The sequence below is a fragment of the Girardinichthys multiradiatus genome, chromosome 8, assembly GCF_021462225.1.
Source record: "Girardinichthys multiradiatus isolate DD_20200921_A chromosome 8, DD_fGirMul_XY1, whole genome shotgun sequence".
NCBI classification, from domain to species: domain Eukaryota; kingdom Metazoa; phylum Chordata; class Actinopteri; order Cyprinodontiformes; family Goodeidae; genus Girardinichthys; species Girardinichthys multiradiatus.
Window position 1 is genome coordinate 40897035 of NC_061801.1, and position 20861 is coordinate 40917895.

A 20861-nucleotide genomic window follows, 5' to 3' on the forward strand; every position below is an offset into this window, starting at 1 on the left:
GACCCATAGATCAGAACCGGACCCATAGATCAGAACCAGACATTGATCTCTCCGTCGCTCCCAGCCGACATCAGAGCTCCTCCCTCGTGGTCAAACGTCACACTCTGCACACTCTTCCTGTGTCCCGTCAGGCTGCTCACGTTGCACGCGTCCACCTCCACCAGCCTAACCAAACCGTCGCTGCTAGCAACCGCCAGCAGCTTCCCTGATTGGTTGAAGGCCACCTGGTTGGCGCCCTGCGGCCCGGTGTCCACAGCAGCTGTGGGTGATGCTGGCTTCCTCGTGTCCCACAGGTTGATGACGCCTCGAGAGTCACAGGAAGCCACGGCGTGGGTCGCAGGGCTGAACGAGGCGTGGTTGCAGGGGTGTTGATGTCCACAGAAGGTGGCAGTGCCCGCGCCCAGCCTGGCGTCCCACATGATGAGAGTTTTATCAACCGAACAGGTGAGGAGGAGGTCTGAGGAGGGCAGGAAGGTGATGCTGTTGACAGAGGCGGTGTGGCGACGAAGAGTGAGTCTGCAGCAGCGACTGTTCACGTCCCATAGCTTGGCTGTCCTGTCAGCGGAGCAGGAAGCCAGGAGGTGTCTGCAGGAATGAAACGAGCAGCCCCAGGTGGGCTGGCTGTGACCGGTCAGCGTCAACACGCAGCGACCCAGAGAAAAATCCCAGAGCCGGACCTGCAAGACAAAACCAGAACCTTCAGTCACTTAAAAGCTGCAGCAACAAAGGTGGAGCTAGAGATCTACTGAAACTGGAAGATTCAGGGTTCCTGCAGAGTCTGGAAACTGAGGAACATTCTGGAGTTTTGAAAAACAGTTTGCCTAGATCTAAAGAAGTTTAAAATAGAGGAATATTTCATTCTTCATCATATTGGTGGAGTTGCTGAAGGAAGCCTCTGCTGTCTTCAGGCAGTTAAATCTGTTTTTCTAGATTTGTGTTTCTAATATAAAGTTCTACTGAAGAAATCTGTGTAATATTAGTTATAATGTAACTGATGTTTAGCACTTTGGTCGGCTGAGGTGGTTTTAAATGTGCTATAAAAATCCAATTTGAACTGAATATTATATTTAATTTCTCTTTGGGATTGATGCAGTATTTGTGATGTGAATTGTCGGGCCTTTACCAGGACTTTGGGAACTTTTTGGGGCAGATGGTAGATTAACAGTCTACAGATCCGTTCCCACAGCTGCAGCAGATCATTTTCATGCAGTCAATGTGTGACGGACATCAAACCGCTGAATAAATGCTGACTGAGTCGTTTTCATCCAGAGGGGAAACTCACCGTCATGTCTCCGCTGGTGGTCGCCAGCTTTGATCCATCAGGGTGAAAACTGCAGCCTGACAGCCAATCAGAGTGACCCTCACCTCTCAGCAGCATCTGGCCCACCTGACACCAACACATTCACAGCATCACAACACGTTTTTCTACATTCTGCTGGTCCAGCTCCCATTTCTGTTTTCCTGTGACCCAGATGTTCCTGTAGCTTTAAAAAAAATGACCCTCTCCTCTGACAGCTTCACCTCCAGAACATCTGCCCTACCTTCTCTCCGCTCTGTGGCAGATGCCACAGCTTCCAGGTCCGGTCGTCGCTGGCAGAGGCCAGCACTAGTTTACTGGGATGCAGAGCGATGCTGCTGATGGGCTGGTGGTGGGCCCTGATGGAGCAGGATAACTGGAAGTTGGATTTCCCTGGAGCCAGCTGAGGGTTCTGCAGCCTGTAGATCTTTGGCTGTCTGCTGAAGCTCTGTGTCGAAGGTTTCTTAGCTGGCTTCTCTTTGGGTTTGTCTTGGTTGAGCCTTGATTCTGGAAGGTTTTGAGCTCTCTCTCTCTGTAAACCAAGGAGCGTTTTGGTTCTTAGAGCTGCTTGGTTTTTCTCCTCCAACTGCTTCAGTGCCACCTCATAGTTCTCCAGATGTTCCTGCAGCTGTTTGTAGTCTTTAATGATGCTGTTTTTCTGCTCGGAAACCCGCTGATGCTGCATCCGGTGGAAATCTCTCTCTCTCTGCATCCTGACCAGGCTCTGCGCTGCCTCCAGCACTCCCATCTGGAGCAGCTTGGTGTCTCTGTGGACAGTGTCCAGCTCCTTCTGGAGGATCTGCCGCTGCGTGAGAGCGTCGGGGATGAAGAAGCTGCTGCTTGTCTGAGTCGAGCTGTACCACTCCACCTCAAAGTTGCTCAGAGTCCGAGTCAGGCCGAGTCTGCGAAGGAAGTTCCTCAGAAAGTCATCCACCGACTCCGGGATGTTCTGGATTATTGGTTCCTCTGGATTGGATGTAGCTGAGGAGGAGGAGGAGGAGGTAGCCTGATCTTCAGCACTCCTCCTCTCCTGCTCCTCCTCAGAGAAACCATTGTTCTCCTCTGCTCTGTCTTTTCTCCTTGCTGACATCGTCTCCTTGTTTACACGTTGCTATGGAAACACCCCTTCCACCACCCGTTCATTGTTTACTTTGTTGCTATGGCAACGAGGTGCTGCTTATTGATTAAATAATACAATATTTTTTTTTTTTTTACTTTTAATGTTACTACTATGTTACTACTTTTTATTTTAATAAAACATTTTATATCTGGTGTTTGAATAAAACATATAACTCATTAAAAATATGTAATTAATTATTTTTAGTTCATGTTAAATTATTTTCTCGTCCATTTCAGTAAATGTAAAATCTGTCACATTTGGTCAGATTAAAATATATTAAATTACCGACAGATAAGACTTTTATTTTACTTCATATTCTTATGCGTTATCTTCATAGGATGCTGAAAATTAGCCTTTAAATTGTCTGTCTTCCTTTGTATCTAAAGATTTTGTTTAATTGATTTTCTTCCTTTAAAGTCTGATAAACTCAAGTTTAAAAAGTAGAATATGTTACATTCGTATTTTTTATAATATTCCTAAAGAGTAACTATTTTCTTTTTAATTTCGATAAATTCTTTGATTATTTAAATTTCATTTTAAACCTTTTAATGATTTTGTCTGCTACCATGGCAACCAGTGTGTTGTGGATTTTTTTTTTTTTTAGGACAGAGACTGATGTTTGTCACTCAGAATCAGTTATTATCAATTATTAATATCTTGCAAAAGAGAATAATTTTACAGCATTGGACATGTATTCAGGAGGGCTGCCAAGTCATTCTGACCAGACAAAGAAAAGTTCTCCTTATAGCAGCTTCAGCAGCTTTCAAGGTGATTCTCATGGGTCCCAGACTGACTGGGGAGGGAGACGAGGTGAAACCTGGTGTAATTCTCTCCTAGACATGTTGACCTGACAGTATGGCATACATGTTCTCTCATATACAGGTCCTTCTCAAAATATTAGCATATTGTGATAAAGTTAATTATTTTCCATAATTTCATGATGAAAATTTAACATTCATATATTTTAGATTCATTGCACACTAACTGAAATATTTTAGGTCTTTTATTGTCTTAATACGGATGATTTTGGCATACAGCTCATGAAAACCCAAAATTCCTATCTCACAAAATTAGCATATCATTAAAAGGGTCTCTAAATGAGCTATGAACCTAATCATCTGAATCAACGAGTTAACTCTAAACACCTGCAAAAGATTCCTGAGGCCTTTAAAACTCCCAGCCTGGTTCATCACTCAAAACCCCAATCATGGGTAAGACTGCCGACCTGACTGCTGTCCAGAAGGCCACTATTGACACCCTCAAGCAAGAGGGTAAGACACAGAAAGACATTTCTGAACGAATAGGCTGTTCCCAGAGTGCTGTATCAAGGCACCTCAGTGGGAAGTCTGTGGGAAGGAAAAAGTGTGGCAGAAAACGCTGCACAATGAGAAGAGGTGACCGGACCCTGAGGAAGATTGTGGAGAAGGGCCGATTCCAGACCTTGGGGGACCTGCGGAAGCAGTGGACTGAGTCTGGAGTAGAAACATCCAGAGCCACCGTGCACAGGCGTGTGCAGGAAATGGGCTACAGGTGCCGCATTCCCCAGGTCAAGCCACTTTTGAACCAGAAACAGCGGCAGAAGCGCCTGACCTGGGCTACAGAGAAGCAGCACTGGACTGTTGCTCAGTGGTCCAAAGTACTTTTTTCGGATGAAAGCAAATTCTGCATGTCATTCAGAAATCAAGGTGCCAGAGTCTGGAGGAAGACTGGGGAGAAGGAAATACCAAAATGCCAGAAGTCCAGTGTCAAGTACCCACAGTCAGTGATGGTCTGGGGTGCCGTGTCAGCTGCTGGTGTTGGTCCACTGTGTTTTATCAAGGGCAGGGTCAATGCAGCTAGCTATCAGGAGATTTTGGAGCACTTCATGCTTCCATCTGCTGAAAAGCTTTATGGAGATGAAGATTTCATTTTTCAGCACGACCTGGCACCTGCTCACAGTGCCAAAACCACTGGTAAATGGTTTACTGACCATGGTATCACTGTGCTCAATTGGCCTGCCAACTCTCCTGACCTGAACCCCATAGAGAATCTGTGGGATATTGTGAAGAGAACGTTGAGAGACTCAAGACCCAACACTCTGGATGAGCTAAAGGCCGCTATCGAAGCATCCTGGGCCTCCATAAGACCTCAGCAGTGTCACAGGCTGATTGCCTCCATGCCACGCCGCATTGAAGCAGTCATTTCTGCCAAAGGATTCCCGACCAAGTATTGAGTGCATAACTGTACATGATTATTTGAAGGTTGACGTTTTTTGTATTAAAAACACTTTTCTTTTATTGGTTGGATGAAATATGCTAATTTTGTGAGATATGAATTTTGGGTTTTCATGAGCTGTATGCCAAAATCATCCATATTAAGACAATAAAAGACCTGAAATATTTCAGTTAGTGTGCAATGAATCTAAAATATATGAATGTTAAATTTTCATCATGACATTATGGAAAATAATGAACTTTATCACAATATGCTAATATTTTGAGAAGGACCTGTAAGTGCTCTGGATGGGGCTGAGGAGCCATCTATGACTCTTTTCATGCATTATTTATATCTAACACTTAGTTATGGAGAACCCTGAACATCCTCTTCATCAGACGGTTGTCCAACAACAGTGTCTTCGGTCAGAGGCTTCTCTAGATCTTCTATAAGACGGTCGCTACAGAAGATCCTTCCTGCCCACAGACATCAGCATCTACAACGGCTCTGAAGAAACCTGCAGGTCCATAAAGTATTTTTGAATTAAAATAAGCATTGATTAGAAAAAACACATGCACTTAATTCAATTTAAAAAATCTTAATATATAAAAAACATGTACATGTGTTTGTAAATGTGTGTACATATCCAGCAGTGAGACCATGCTTTTTAGAATTAGCCAAACAAAACCTAATAAAATAAGATGAAATCACAGGAAATAAAAAATTTCTCCCACTTTCCTGTACAGAGGAAATGACGCAGCTGCTGTAAGGAAACATAAACTGCATCACCAGTCTGACGTAGATTAAAGGAGAAATGCAAAAACCGTGAATTAGAGCAAATAAACAGTGATAAACTAGTTGCAGCCTGGGTTAAATTAAAATGATTAGAAACGTTTGGCCCCTTTCAGCTATTGCCCGGTAGAGGGCGCACTGTAGTCACATGACCTCATCAGCTGACTGTCAGCCGGAAGAAAACAGCAGGAAGTTAGTTCCTCTTTGTTGTGAATATTATCTGTTTTTATTGCATGTAAAGCAGGTTTTAGAGTCAGTTCTCTGCTCTGCGGAGGTTTAGCAGCTAAAACCAGAAACTTTAACTCTTCTACGTTATATTCGCTGTTTATTTTCACAGCAGTTTTCCGACCAGAACAAACAGAGCAAACGTCTAACGTAGGTAATAAAAATCACACATCTGTTCACTGTCACAGATGTTAACTGTAGCGAAACAAACGTTTTATTTAGAGAGTTTTTAAATGAAGTTTGGATTAAAGATGGCTCCGTTACAAAGAGCCTCCAGATCCACTAACGCCGCTTCTGGATGTATTCAGAACAACGGTGGCGCATCTATTAAATTTAGGTGCCTTTGCCTGTCTCAGTTAGTGGCTTAACAAACGTGCCAAAATGTGTTCCTCTGAAAGTGGTCAGGTACTGGACTGAAACCGGGTTAAAAAGCAGCAAATGTCTGGAAATGCTGAGCAGGACCACTCTACAAGATTATAAAAAAGTAGACTAGAACTAAAACATGCAAATTACAGCTGAATAGGTTCCTGAGGTATGGTGGAGGTAGTATCATGGTGTGGAAGGTGTTCTCCTTAGAATACAGAAGGACCAGAAGAACATTGATCAATAAAAACTAAGAATTGTGGTTTATTAACTCCATTAAAGTTATTGAAACTATTAGTTTTTATTTGAGAAAGAAGAATCTAAATTGTTTGGATTTTTTTCGTTAACTCAGAGGTCTTTATTTGATTCCCAAGATGTTTCTGCTCTGTATTTTTAGAGAGAAAAACTCTTACAATCTTATCTCCAAGATGTGTTCATCATACTGTCAGTCTTGAGTTGATAATTCTTACACTTACTTCTTATTTCTCTCAAAATATTTTTGTCTATTAATCTTCAATAATGATACTGTTTTAACTCACACCCGTTTGTGACCAAATGGAGCGTCTTTTCCACTAACATTACATTCGTTCTGCTTGTTTGTGGCGCAGCTGGAGGGCTGAGAGGTCAGGATGGGCTCTGCGGTGGAAAGGACGGACAAACATGTGCGGGAGTATCTGATCTACAGAGGCTTCACCGGCACACTGAAACAGCTGGACAGTGACATCAAAGCTGACAAGGAGAAAGGCTTCCGGGTGCTGTGGACCAGACCGGACCAGAACCTGAACAGATTCAGTTTGAAGAGAATTTAAACAGTCTGATGGTTTCTCTGTTTGTCTACAGGTGGATAAAATCATTGATCAGCTGCAGCAGCTCGTGCAGAGCTTCGACCTGTTCGGTCTGAAGGAGTACTGGTTCCACCTGGACCGGCGCCTGTTCTGCAGGCTGGAGGACGTGTATAGGTCCACTGTGAACAAACTAAGAACCAGCATATACCGGTACTACATCATAAACACCATCCAGGTAACACCTTAATGAGATATCTGATAAATATATAGTAACAAACATGGTGAACAAATCAACGGTAGGCTATCTGAACTCTGGTCCATCTTTGATCCTTCCAGAAAGGAAACCTGGAGAAGACCCAAGAGTTCTTCCAGAAGCAGGCGTTGGAGCTGCAGGGTCAGGCCGAATGGCGCGACTGGTTCATCTTGCCTTTTATCCCTGCTCCCGAGCAAAACCCGGCATTCAGTCCGTACTTCTCCCGACAGTGGGCCGACACCTTCCTGGTTTCCCTGCACAATTTCCTCTCTGTCCTCTTCCAGTGTATGCATATCCTTCAGATGAAGCTAAGGCTACAGTGTCTAGAGTATTTGAGAATTATACAGATATACATACAACCACTTATGCTTAAAATTATTCACCACCATTCAGATCTAATTAAAAACCATAAAAACCAACTGAAACCAATATGAAGCCTTGTTTTATGTAGATCTTCATCAGTTTTCTACCTCAGACCACAATCTGTTTGACGTCTGTTTGTAAATCTGCTGGTTTCTGGTTCTTAACTGTGTTCCACCTCAGCCTGTCCTGCTGAGCTTTGATGCTGAAGTCCAGAAGATGACAAGTCTGACTGAAGAGAATGAACAGCTCCGCCAGAAGGTGAGAATAAAGCAACTATTTGTAGCTATAGGTTAAAGTCCACCCTATGATTCAGTGGCTTGTAGAACCACCTTAAGCAGCAACAACTCTGAGCAGGTTTTCTGTCTGACCTTCTCAGTCTCTCACACCATTGTGGAGGAATCTTTGGTCCATGTTTCTTTCCAATGTTGCTTCAGTTCATTGAGGTTTCTGCACAGTTCTCTGAAGATTCCACCACAGCATTTCAATCAGGTCTGGACTGACGTCTGGACATTGACTGGGCCATTGCAACCAATTGATTCTTTACCTTTTCAGTCATTCTGCTGCAGATTTGCTGCTGTTTTTTTGGATCATTGGTCTGTTGACGGCCCAGTGGGACCAAGATTACACTGTCGGACATATGGCCACACATTTGATGCTAGAATATATACAGAGGAGTTTGTGGTCCACTAAATGACTGCAAGGTCCAGAGGTTTCAGAACAACCTCAGATCATCAGTCCCAAAGGAATTTGTTTTGAATGAGGAATCTGTTCGGCATTGGGAATCTGAATCTGACTCTAGAGTACTTTGGTTTACAGAGGAGTTAATATTCGACTCAGTGACTGGAAGGTGCCCACATCCTCTTACTGTAAAGCAAATCATCAGCCCTGAAATGCTGTGTTTGGTTTTCTCCAAACATGGTGCTGTGCATTTCAGCCAAACATTTCTTCCTTGGTCTCACAGAAAAGAGACTTTTTATCTTCAACCCTTCCAAGCACCCATAATACTTTAGTGTTTTTCTAATTGTTCTTTCATGAAATAACATATGCTAACTGTGGCTGACTGAGGCTTGTAGTGTCTGAGATGGAGCTCCTGGGTTTTTAGTCATTTCTCTGAGCTTCATGCTCTGACCTTAATTACACTGACACGTTTGTCTCTTTTCCTCTAGCTTTTTGCTCTACATACTGAAAGCCGAGACCAAAAGGAAGGAGATGAGATGGTCCAGCATAAGCTGCCACTGTATGTCCAGAACATGGACCGCCTGGGAGACACTGAGCTGTGAGCTTCTAAGATCTCTCTTTACTGATGACATCAAATCTTTGTGCCTTTCTGTCTGTTTTAAAATATGTGAAACAACTTGATGCCATAACCCAGAGGGGTATTGTGTTACAAGAGCTGAAAAAGCTATAACAACGTAGATTTTACTCACCCAAAGTAGCTGCCATGGTTTACACATCTCTGATCTTTATAGGGTGTCATTATTTTTACTCTTCTACTTTTTGATGTGTATTATCTGAATTTGAACTTTCAGCTGAAAATACAAGAACATCAGTTGTTGCTGTGTTGGCTTCAACCCTAATGTCATCAATCATTTGGCTTCAGTGCTAATATTGGTAATGTTTAGCTTTTTTGTTGGGATGTTGCTTTAGTGCTGAAGTTGTTAGCTTTTAGCTTCAGTGCTGATAATTTTAGGTTTATTACAGCCACATATGGTACATGGACTGAATTTATAGTGCTTTTCCAATCATACCAGCCAATCAAAGCGCTTTACACTAGAGCCACATTCACTCAATCACACTAACGCACGCACAGATATGCAGATCGGTAGGCAACTTGAGGTTAACATTAACGTGTGGCACGATGAAGCTGGAATTGAACCTACAACTTCCGGATTGTAAAATGACTTTTCCCACTAAACCACAGCAGTCACATGACCTCTTTCACATACAGTGGACTATGGGTGAAGAGTTGCTCTCAATGTCGGTTCACATGTTGGAAAATACACATGGTATGTAGATAGAGACATAGTACATTAGATTATTTTTGTCTCTAAAAGTGTCTCGGGTGAAGTGTACAAAGCTGTAAATGCACAAAGTCCTAAAGGCTTCTTTAGATCTGCTGTAATAGGCTTGGAGATCCTTGGGTAGTTTGAGTCAGTACATTTATTTTCCTTTTGGGATTAATAAAGTGTTTTTGAAGTGAAATGATAAAAGAACTTAGTAACTAGTACCCTAAAGAGTAAATTTTACATTTTTGAGAAAAGTTTTCTCTAATTTTTTTCTGTGTTGTAGCTTCAGTGTTAATGTTGTTTGCATTTACCTTCAGTCCTGATGTTTATTAGCATTTAGCGTCAGTGCTAACATCTTTAGCATTTAGCTTTAATGCTAATGTTGTTAGCTCGTAACATTTAGTTTACAGCATTTAGTTTTACTTCTAGTGTTGTTAGCAGTGTTTTTAGTTTGGTAGTAGTGTTAACATTTAGCTTCAGTTCCATTGTTTTTACCTCTGAATAATGCTAATGTTAACATTTAGCTTCATTTATTTGTGCTAACATTAGCATTTAGCTTTAGTGTTAATGCTGTTAGCATTGGGTTTTGGCTGCCCTTACGTTGCCACACAAACTTTATTAATTTTACTTAATGTTATTAACATTCAGTAACTTTAATAATATGTTTAGTAACTTTTATTAATAATTGGTCATTTTGAGTAATATGTTAATCATCTTTTTAGCCAGCTTTAATCATAGATGAAATGTGCGATACACAACAATTGTCCAACGGTTATAAATGATGCCTTGCTGCTTTGTACTTACTAAATGTTTATTATTTTGGCAGTTTATCCTGATGCCTTTGCCCTCCTTCAGCTAACTGTATTTATTTAACTGATGTTAGCATTCATCAACTGTCCTTCACATTCTTAAGAACTTTTTTACTAGTCCTGTGTCAGAATGCAGCGGCGCTGACTTCCTGCCAAATGATGTTTGCTTCTTTACATCTGAGGTTTATGGCCAAATCCTCTAAACTGGAGTGCCCCAGCATGAAATGATTCCCATCAAAATGACAGCAGCTGTTATTTTCTTTTACATTTACTTGTGGCATTCCAGTCCCCAAAACCTATCCAAATCATTTGTTACAACTATGAAAAGAAATTAATAATTCAGTTTAAAAATCACCCAGAATTTGATATAATTTGAAGAAGATTGCTTTGCTCATGACGGGTGTTTTTGTAAGATATAAGTTAAGGTACTAGATATCCAAATTTCAAATTTATGATGTCTGAATATTCCTAAACCATGTATGTGACGTTTTCAGCCTCCTAATCATGTCTCAGTACTGAGATGTTGGTTGTTTATCTATTGTTTTAGTTCAGTACCTCACCTAATTCACAGAGTCACTTTTTAAAAGATTTTTAAACACTTTTTCTTGCAGCTTAGCTGTTTTGTGTGTTATAAACATTGATATATTTATATGACCTAATTTACTGTTCTGCTTATTTATTTCTGCTGTTACCGTGTTATAACTGTGTGCTGTGATGATGTTGCCAAATAAACAATTCGCCTGATGAATTGTTATCTTTGTCCATTATCCATTTGTGGAAATGAATTTCCAATAACGAGCAGTTTATACAAAGAATATTTATCTGGAAAAGCTGCAGCTGAAGACAGAAAACAGAAGATTTCACTGCTGGGTTATAAAGGCATTTTATTCGTTATCATCACTGTAAATATAACATTTGATTGATATAGATTCAGTCTGACTGACTGACTAATATAGAATAACATGAGGTCAGAACGTTTTATAAATCATTTTATTATATTTATTACACTTTATTATAAATCAAAGTCAGACCATTCTGTAAATGGAGCAACAAACATTTGACCAGAACATCCATTTATCAAGAAAACACATGAAGCCTTGATAAATTGGGTTTTTGACGGGTCTGACTCAGAACTTTGGAAAGTTAAAGGTGGGTTCGATTCTCCAAAGCTCCAAAATGGTGGAAAATGTAAATCTGCTCTCAGTCTCTAAGCTGGATTGTCCTCGAGTCCATCCTCACCTTTTACAGGCTAATTCTGTCTGTTTTATGATATTTAAACACAAATCTTAGTCAAACTTTATGTTCAATCTGATTGTTTTCGGTGGTCTTACTCTTGGTTTTTGTTTTATTTAAAATCTCTGCAATACTGTAGAATCCATCCCAGCATTAGTATAAAAACATAAATCATGAATAAATGAATGAACTATTAGGGCAAAGTTATTTAAATAACATTCTTATAAAGATAAAAACATTACTTAGAAAGAAATGTTAAAAACTTCCATTGTAATTAATGTTGTTCCATATTATTAGCATCCAGATAAACTGGCCCAGCATTCAGGGGTTTCTGTAAGATTTGGTGAAGTCTTTTACCTTTGACTCAGTTTTAACCAGATCAGCTCTGAACCTTTTTATGTGTCGCAGGGACTTGGTGTCGAGTCAGCGGGCCATCAGCGCCACCGTCATTCCTTCCAGGAACTTCTTCTCCACATTCCTGCCTCAGGGCAAACGTACTCCGGTAAAAGCACCTCCAATCACTGTGGGATCCTCTCCAAGTCAGGCAGCAGTGGGCAGAAAGGAGTCATCAGTCAATCAGGTGACAGCAGATGTTTGAAAGAAGTGTAGAAACCCACCCAGCAGGGATGTGACTGTGTCACAGGGGAACTGGACCGTTAGCTTTTAATATTTTGCATAGCAAGACATGATACCGCCCAGTATTTTTTGGGAACCCATTAGCATCTTTTTTTTGTACCTTTTGGGTGACTTTTCTGCTACCTTGAAGTTTATCTTGTAGTTTATAGATAACGGCCTTGGTCCCTACGGGTTATTTTAAACATACCTACGAGTACCTTTTGGAAATAACTTTGCTGTACCTTTAGAGGACTTTCTTGGTACATTTTGGGTTACTTTTCTTGTACCTCGGGGTTACTTTTTGGGTACCTACCCTTTACATTCCTGGTACCTTTTGGGTTGCGTTTCTGGTATCTAGGGAACCTTTTGGACAGGTTGCTGTCTGCGAACCTAGGAAGTCTTTCCTGGAATGGGTTACTCTCCTGTTTCTTGTAGCTCAAGGTTTTTTAGGCATTTCACAAATGAAAACTACTGGTTTTTAATATTTAAATACAAATAAAAACAAAGAGACCATTGAAAATGTAACTAAATGTTTGCTGGTATCATACAGGTAACATTTCTGGTACCATGATATATTTTTTGGGTATTTTATGAGCTTTCTTCTGTGTGACTTGTGTGCTGTAGATAGAAAGTGCAGCATAAGGAACTTGTCGGTACTTTATAGCTATGAGTACCTGTTGGTGCTCTTTATGTAGTGGAGAAGTAGCCAGCCATCAGTACTGTATGTATAGCTACTATAATGTTTAAAATGTAGTTATTTTGCGAAAACTATGAAAGTGTGTATCAAACCATACTGGTAGTTCCCAGTCAGCTCACCCTTGCAGTTGGACTAAAAACACTTTGAAATGAATACAATGCTTCATGACACAAAGATTGTTTTCATCAATTAATTCATCAAATATGTAAAACTGAGTCTTTATTAAAGGTTGACATTAATTGCACATTTATTGCTCTATATGTCAACATTTCTTCAATTTAATTACGTGCTGGTGTTATACAATTAGTTCTACAATCTTTTCTACCTTTTATTAGATGGCAAAGCCTAAAGAGGCATCCCAGTCTAAGGAGGTAAAAGCAGCTTCCAACCAGTCATCATCTGGTGAATCTGCAAGTTCCCAGTCTCAGCAGACAGCAAACCAGACGATAAACCAGCATAGCAGACACAAGAGAATCCAGGAGCATGAGAAGGAGAGGAAGGAGCTTTTCTCCAGACCTTCCTCACAGGTACTCCACAGCCAGCCATGTTAAATACAGAGCAATCTCAGGAGTTTTACTTCATTCCTTCGCTTTCCTCAGACACCAGAGAGTAAAGGAGAGGATGTAGATCTGACACCTGCTATGAACATCTCAGGGGAACCTCCTGAGTCCTCCAGCAGAGAGGAAGGAGGTCTGCCAGTGGAGCAGCCTTTCATCAAACTCAGTCAGGAGGAGTATGGCGAACATCACTCCTCCATCATGCACTGCAGGTATGGATTCGGTCACACCTAAACCACTTCGGACTTTAAAATCTAAACTCTAATCGTCTCTGCTGTTTGGTTTTTCATGCAGGGTTGACAGTTCTGGTCGCCGGGTGGCCAGTCTGGACGTGGATGGAGTCATAAAGGTGGGTCTTTTTTACCTCATTATCTTCTAAAGTCAACAAACCTCAGAAAAAGAAACTTCTGATCAAACTAACTTTAACAAACACTTTCTCCTCACTCTTAAGGTGTGGTCCTTCAACCCCATTATGCAGACCAAAGCCACCATCATGTCCAAGTCTCCTTTACTATCTCTGGAGTGGGCTACCAAACCGGACAGACTGGTAAAACTTCATAATTGGACAATAATTATACAAACTCTTATCAGCTGTGGGCAAAAGTCTTGATCCAGCCTTTGTTACTTATTTTTTTAATATTGCAAATAAAAGACTGAATTTTCCAAGAACTCTGAAAATCTTTAAGGAAGCCAGGATAGTTATTTCTGTGGACCTCCCTACATAGGAGCAAATTAACATGGATCTTAAAGACCTTTCCACAGGTCAACTAAAATTGATGACCATGTAGAAAATGTGTTGTTTCCCTGCATTGTTCTTTGGTCAGCTGTTATTAGGCAGCGGTGTTGGCACGGTGCGACTCTACGATACAGACGCCAAGAAGAATCTCTATGAGATGAACATCGATGAAACACATCCACGGTAAACCTGCCTGTCTGGATTGGTGTACCATGTACTTCTAACTGGAAGCTTAAAAATCTACTCAAAAGTTTTTAAAAATGCTCTTTCTGCTCTAAACATGAATTACCTGGATTTAAGCGAACATATACAGATGAGTCTTTCAGTGAGAAAGTACAGCAGTGTTATGTTTCAGTTGGTAATCCGATGTTAATTCCCAATCACTACCGTTCCTTAAACATCCATGTCTCAGAATACACATTGTTTTGTCATAGAAACACTTTGTTAGTTTAAAATGGTCTCATTAACATCTAGAAAATAAAACAAGCATGGATGGATGGAGCTACTGGGTTAAAAACTGGAGAATGTTTGATTAAAACCTGAGAGGTTTGGAGAAAAGGTAGCTAATGATGGTAAAAAGTAGACGGTCAATGCTACAATTTAACACTCAGCAGTCGGAGATGTTTTTTTTTTTTACTTCAGAAGTAACTCATATATATATATATATATATATATATACAGTATATCTGTCTCTTAGCCAGATTGCTAATTGCTAGCGGAAAGCTTGCACCTAGCACACCGTGAGCGTCTAAATGTAAAAGTGAAGCACGTTGCATCTGAGGAGCTTAATATTTTCCTTAATCAAAAGCTAATTCAGCTTCAAAACGCAGTTAGTTTTGCGCTTTTAGGAGTTTCTGGGACAAAATCATAAATCCCCATTAATATTAGGACAATTTTCTAATGAACGTTAGCAAAAAGCCCACTTGCTAGCTGCTAATTGCTGCTATATTTTGTTTTAGTTTACAGAAATAAAACTTAAGTATTGAAATATTATTACAAAATTACAACTAAAGAGTACTGAACAGACAGTTAGATGCTGGAGTTAAGTATTTTGTCATGAGCAGTAAATACATTTTTATCCCTTTAGGAGTAAATATCGATGATGGTAACACTTTTCTTTGTCAGAATTTTATCTTTAGCTTGTAGTCCAAGTGGATCATCGTTCGTCTGCTCAGCTGCAGCTCTCAGCTGGTCTGGAGGTGATGCTTCGGTTCCTCGGCTTCCCATACCAGTGTCCGGTCAACTGCTGCTTTGGGACACCAAGACCGTCAAACAGCAGGTGAGGATCCAGTTAGTTTAGCAAGGCTATATGTCCAGTTTTTATGTGGTTAGATGTAAAACATGAATAAATGTGGACGGGATTAGGTAATTTACACAGAACTGGTTATGTCTTCAGTTAAAAAATAAAGACAGAATATTAATAACACATTTATCTTTTGCTGCATTGGTGATGACGTATTTTGGAGAATATTTAACCTATGAAGTGGATTTAATGTGTTGATGATTTAATCCTCATTCAACTATGTGTCTCCCAGCTCCAGTTCTCTCTGGAACCAGAACCAGTAGCCATAAACTGCACAGCCTTCAACCACAATGGAAACCTGCTGGTAACTGGAGCTGCTGATGGGGTCATCAGACTCTTTGGTTGGTGTTATAAACATCTACTGCATCTTCACCACAACATCACAAACTGTAGTGATATTTCTGTGAGACTGAAGGATCCGTCTGTTCCTGCTCTAGATATGCAGCGGTATGAGAGCGCGATGAGCTGGAGAGCCCATGATGGAGAGGTTTACAGTGTGGAGTTCAGCTACGATGAGAACACAGTTTTCAGTGTCGGAGAGGACGGGAAGGTGAGCGAACGATGGCCCAGGTGGACTCTGCACCTTTCTATGACTAAGCCTTCTATGCTACAGTGAAATCAATGTGTTTGTGTGCAGTTCATCCAGTGGAACATCCATCGGTGTGGGGTGAAGCAGTCGGAGCAGGTTTTACCTCAGGATGCCACGGGTCCATTTGTCCTGTCAGGATACAGTGGCTACAAACAGGTGAGTGCTGAGTTAAATACAGATAAAGTCACATTTATTAAGTTTGAATTCATTTGACTTATTTACCAGATGATTCAGACCAAACCTGCTGACATGATGAGAAGATTAAACCAAAGAACCATGAGTGTATTAAACTTACATCAGGCTGATGGAAAATTGGATATATTCTTAACCATATGACCTGTTTTAAAGGTTCAGGTTCCCAGGGGACGACTGTTTGCATTTGACTCTGAAGGTCAACACGTCCTGACCTGCTCCAGTGGCGGAGGACTCATATACAGAGTGCGTAACCCTCATCATCAGTCTTCATCTAACTGATTCGTTCACAGCTTTCTTACCTACATTTGTCCAAGTCTGTGCATACAGGGGATGTAAAACCTTTTCATGTACTTGTCCTATATTTGCTCCTCCCCTGTGCTGCTCTATATACTCTATATAATGCTGTATGTACCTTCTACTGACTGATACCTTTAATCATTAAGATTAGCTAAAGGATTCAAATATTTAAATGTCATTAAAATTCAAAGAGGATGACTAAAGTATAACTATAACTATAATTGAAGGCAGGTGTGAGCAGAACCGAATGTTGGAACTGAAGCAAAAGATCCTTCAGCAAAATTTCAATTTAAGAGTGTTCACGGATATGCAGATTATAAAAGTGTTTTTCTTTAAATGTTTTACTACTGACAGATTTGTTAATCAGTTTAATTTCACAGGATATATTTAACATTAAAGGTGGAAAAGCTTGTAAATAACCTTCCTTGTCCTGCTTTTTTAACATCACAAAAACCTGGAGTTTTTACAAATCTGTTTATTTGATTTGCTTATTATGTCGTGTTAATTAGCATAAATATAGAACGTGATGTTGCTGTGCAGGATGTATATATTGAATAAAAGTGACTCGAGAATGGAGCCTTGAGGAACGCCGGGTACGATCTTTGCTCTTTCTGATGTATAATTGCCAACAGGCATATTATGCTCATGCTTTGCTCCTCCTCTTCCAGCTGACCAATGATGAGCCAGCCCTGGAAAGAGTGTTGTCGCTGGGTGGGCACAAGGCCCCGGTGGTGACGGTTGATTGGTGCTCTGCGGTTGACTGCGGGACCTGCCTCACAGCTTCCATGGACGGGAAGATCAAACTGAGCACACTCTTGGCGCAGAAGTCTTGACCTGTTAGCTAATGGAGACAACTGGAGGTGTTAAGGGTCAAAGATGGACACAAACCAGTTCACCGTGCAGTTACTAATGTGGTCTTACGTCTATTTCTGCTTTATGTTTCAATCAATATTAAAATCTGACTTAAAGTTTCACCCTAAAATCTTCAGTTTGGTTTATTGACCTGTTTATTAATGTTACAGCCGATATGACAGACTAAATAATCATCCCTGAATACCTGCTGTATGCACTACACTTTACTACACCTATTAATATCTAGAATGACGGAATTATGATTTAATTTCCATTTCTCAAATCAAATACTTTTTGCATATCTGAAGCGTTTGGTTTATTTATTGTAATTTTGATCATTCTGCCTTTCAGAAACTTAAAACTCAAAATTCAATGACTCAGAAAATCAGAATATTACATCAGATCAATCAAAATTATATTTTAATCAGAATTGTCAGGCTCCTGAAAACTGTTCATTTCTATGCTCCCAGTACCTGGTCTGGGCTCCTTTTGCATGGATTACTGCATCAATGCGGTGTGACGCAGAGGAGATCAGCTTGAGGTTCTGCTGAGGTGTTCAGGAAGTCCAGGTTGTTTTGTTAGCAGCGTTCAGGTCATCTACATTGTTGGTTCTCCATAGATTCTCCATAGATTCTCTATGGGGTTCTGGTCGGCCCAGTTTGCTGGCCTATCAACCTCAGTAACACCATGTTTAGTGGACCACCTTTTGGTACCTTTGGCAGTGTGGGCCAGTACCAAGTCCTGCTAAAAATTAAATCAGCAGTTTGTCAGCAGAAGGAAACGTGCTCTAAATTCTCCTGCCAGATGGCTGCATTGACTGGACGTCAGAAAACCCAGTGGACCAGAACCAGCAGATGACATGGTGGCACAAATCATCACTGACTGTGGAAACTTCACAATGGACCTTCAGGCAAAATTAATTCTGAGTCTTTCCACTCCTCCAGACTCTGGAACCTTGATTTACCGTGCTGCAGGTGCACCATTTCCTATCAGACTTTTTCCTTCCACTGAACTTATATGAATATGCTTGGATACAAACTTTTGTGAACAACCAGCTTTAGCAGTGACCCTTTGTTGCTTCCCATCTTTGTGGAGGGTGCCCATGACCGTCTTCTGGACATCAGTCCAGTCAGCAGTCTCCCCATGATTGTGTGTCCTACTGACCCAGACTGAGAGACCATCTAGTGGCTCAGGAAATCTTTGCAGGTGTTTGGAGGTAATTATTATTTCTTAACAAGGTTTCTAGAAATTAAACCAGTTTTGTTTTCCTTACGCTGTTTTAGAAAAGAAAACCCTGAAATATCCAAACAATCCACGAGCTGAAAACTTTCTTGTATTTACATTTAATACAATATATTATTATACTACATAATCACAGCAAAAACAAAAAATAATAACTAATAATCATATCATGTTTGTCTTCTGTTTTTGCTAAATCTATTTGACAGAGTGAAAACCAGAAATAATTTGTCATGATTTGGGGTTGTTTGGGTTTTGGTTTCGGGTTTTTTCCTTATGTTTTTCACTGTTGAAGTTTTGAATCATGTTTCTGTTTATTTTCCTGGTCATGCTTTAGTTTTGTCGTCTTGTTCATGTTTTGTCAAGTTTGGTTTTCAGATCTGGTTATGCTTTTGCTTCATGTTTTTCTAGTTTGTGTTCAAGAGTCTCTGTTTTGCTCCAGTCACGTTTTGTTCTGTTAATTAAGTTTATTCAGTTCACCTGCTTCAAGTTAATCTGTCTCCTTGCTCCACCTGGTTTTCACGCCATATATTCACACCTGTTCAGTTGGTCTTCGTGGAAACATCTTTCACTCTCATGCTCATGTCTTGTTTTTTGATCATGCCATGCCTGTCTTGCCTGCCTGTTTGTTTTGTTCCTTCCTCCTGTACTGAGTGAGTTTTCGTTATTAAATCTTTTTCACTTACCATCACGCTGCCAGCTCGTCTGCATTCTGGGTCCAATTCCAAGTAAACCGTGACATAATTCTAGAGACGAGGTCAGTGCAGGTTTAAAGTAAAACAACAAGGTGAAGTTTATGCTGCAAGGTCAATAAAACAGTAATCAGTGCAGTTAATCTAGTCCAAGTCTGCAATAAATCGGATACAAACAGGCTGGTATATGTATTTATATATATCCCTTTTATTGATCCACGAAACTCTTCTCCAATTCAATTCAGTTTATTTATATAGCGCCAATTCACAACACATGTCGTCTCAAGGCTCTTCACTAAAGTCAGGTTCATACATTCCAATGAATCCTAATCATTGAACAGTTCAGTCAGATTCAGTTATTTATTCAAATTGGATAAAAAGTTTTTCTATCTAAGGAAACCCAGCAGATTGCATCCAGTCAGTGACTTGCAGCATTCACTCCTCCTGGATGAGCATGTAGAGACAGTGGACAGTCACTGGTGTTGACTTTGCAGCAATCCCTCATACTGAGCATGCATGTAGCGACAGTGGAGAGGAAAAACTCCCTTTTAACAGGAAGAAACCTCCAGCAGAACCAGAACCAGGCTCAGTGTGAGCGGCCATCTGCCACGACCCACTGGGGGTTAGAGAGAACAGAGCAGAGACACAAAAAGAACAAAGAAGCACTGATCCAGGAGTACTTTCTATGGGAAGGAAAAGTAAATGTTAATGGATGTAGCTCCTTTAGTCGTTTCATCTAGAAAGAAAGAACAGATAAACTCTGAGCCAGTTTTCAAGGTTAGAGTCTGAAAGAGAGAACATAGAGTTAGTTACAGTAGAAGCTCAGTCAGTAGCCATGTCTAGGAGAGAGAAAGGGTTAAACACTGAAAGACAGGACCATGTGGATCATCTGTAGAAGGTGAGCATTAAGTTGTTGCCAGCAGAAGCTCGGACGATTCCCCTCTCCAGAAAGGTGTCACAGGTAGACACAGAGCCAGGCCAGGTGTAGCTTCTAGGAAGAGAAAAGAGAGAACAAAGTTAAAAGCTGAAATAACAGCAAATAATGCAGAATTAGAGAGTAGTATGAGAATGTAGTGAAGAGGGTGAAAGTAGTCATTATGTCCTCCAGCAGCCTAAGCCTATAGCAGCATAACTACAGAGATAACTCAGGATAACATAAGCCACTCTAACTATAAGCTTTATCAAAAAGGAGAGTTTTAAGCATAGCCTTAAAAGTAGACAGTTTGTCCATCTAGAGCCCACTGATGGTCATTGTTATCCTAAAAACCACAAGGATTGGGACACCTCTCTCTGTCAGATTGATTATAACCATTAGAAAAGAGAACGGGTCATACAGGTAGCAGAAATGGAGGGTGTGTTTGGACCTCAACCTGCATTTCCCTGTGATTTTACTGACTTACTGGCAGCACCGTTAACAGCAAGGCAATATAGATCTTGAAATGTCATTAAATACAATAACAATGAAAAGTATTGTATGTGTCATCTTTCTTTTATATGACTGTAGTGTCAGTAATCTGCTGAACGGAAACACGTGTCTGAACTTAAAACTAAATCATTTATTCTATTCTAGCTATTCCACAGATGGAAAAACCAAAACCAGTATTTTCCATGTTTTTATTCATAACAGCTAACTAACTAAACTCATATTTT

The 20861-nt window shown here is 40.5% G+C and overlaps 2 protein-coding genes across 5 annotated transcripts; one reads left to right on the plus strand and one right to left on the minus strand.

Annotated features, from left to right (window-relative positions):
• Positions 1 to 15: 15 nt before the first annotated feature.
• LOC124873006 (sperm-associated antigen 16 protein) lies at positions 16 to 2683 on the minus strand. The gene is made up of 3 exons (XM_047373468.1): positions 1542 to 2683; positions 1283 to 1387; positions 16 to 677 (listed from the first exon to the last, which is right to left on the minus strand). Exons 1-3 carry the CDS (start codon positions 2385 to 2387, stop codon positions 30 to 32), a joined length of 1599 nt encoding a protein of 532 aa, XP_047229424.1. The 5' UTR covers positions 2388 to 2683; the 3' UTR covers positions 16 to 29.
• Positions 2684 to 5505: 2822 nt separating this feature from the next.
• On the plus strand, positions 5506 to 17402 carry wdr91 (WD repeat domain 91). Of its 4 annotated transcripts, XM_047373192.1 has the most exons (19): positions 5564 to 5594; positions 5740 to 5781; positions 6599 to 6742; positions 6831 to 7010; positions 7112 to 7319; positions 7567 to 7649; positions 8558 to 8667; positions 11848 to 12019; positions 13087 to 13278; positions 13351 to 13520; positions 13603 to 13657; positions 13760 to 13855; positions 14133 to 14227; positions 15170 to 15323; positions 15580 to 15688; positions 15785 to 15897; positions 15985 to 16092; positions 16285 to 16374; positions 17097 to 17402. In XM_047373192.1, exons 3-19 carry the CDS (start codon positions 6620 to 6622, stop codon positions 17259 to 17261), a joined length of 2223 nt encoding a protein of 740 aa, XP_047229148.1. In that variant the 5' UTR covers positions 5564 to 5594; positions 5740 to 5781; positions 6599 to 6619; the 3' UTR covers positions 17262 to 17402. The 4 variants fall into 4 exon arrangements, with proteins under 4 accessions (XP_047229150.1, XP_047229148.1, XP_047229147.1 ...); XM_047373194.1 differs by lacking the exon at positions 5740 to 5781 and having other exon boundaries at positions 5506 to 5594; XM_047373191.1 differs by lacking the exon at positions 5564 to 5594 and having other exon boundaries at positions 5601 to 5781.
• Positions 17403 to 20861: the final 3459 nt, after the last annotated feature.

Excerpts from the sequence above, each read along its gene's own strand:
- LOC124873006 (XM_047373468.1), bottom strand. The coding sequence starts at position 2,387 with ATGTCAGCAAGGAGAAAAGACAGAGCAGAGGAGAACAATGGTTTCTCT. Across the intron at positions 1,388-1,541 it reads TGCCACAGAGCGGAGAGAAG|GTGGGCCAGATGCTGCTGAG; the intron begins GTAGGGCAGATG and ends TGTTGGTGTCAG. Across the intron at positions 678-1,282 it reads CCACCAGCGGAGACATGACG|GTCCGGCTCTGGGATTTTTC; the intron begins GTGAGTTTCCCC and ends TTTGTCTTGCAG.
- wdr91 (XM_047373194.1), top strand. The coding sequence starts at position 6,620 with ATGGGCTCTGCGGTGGAAAGGACGGACAAACATGTGCGGGAGTATCTG. Across the intron at positions 13,521-13,602 it reads TCCTCCATCATGCACTGCAG|GGTTGACAGTTCTGGTCGCC; the intron begins GTATGGATTCGG and ends TTTTTCATGCAG. Across the intron at positions 16,375-17,096 it reads GCGGAGGACTCATATACAGA|CTGACCAATGATGAGCCAGC; the intron begins GTGCGTAACCCT and ends CTCCTCTTCCAG.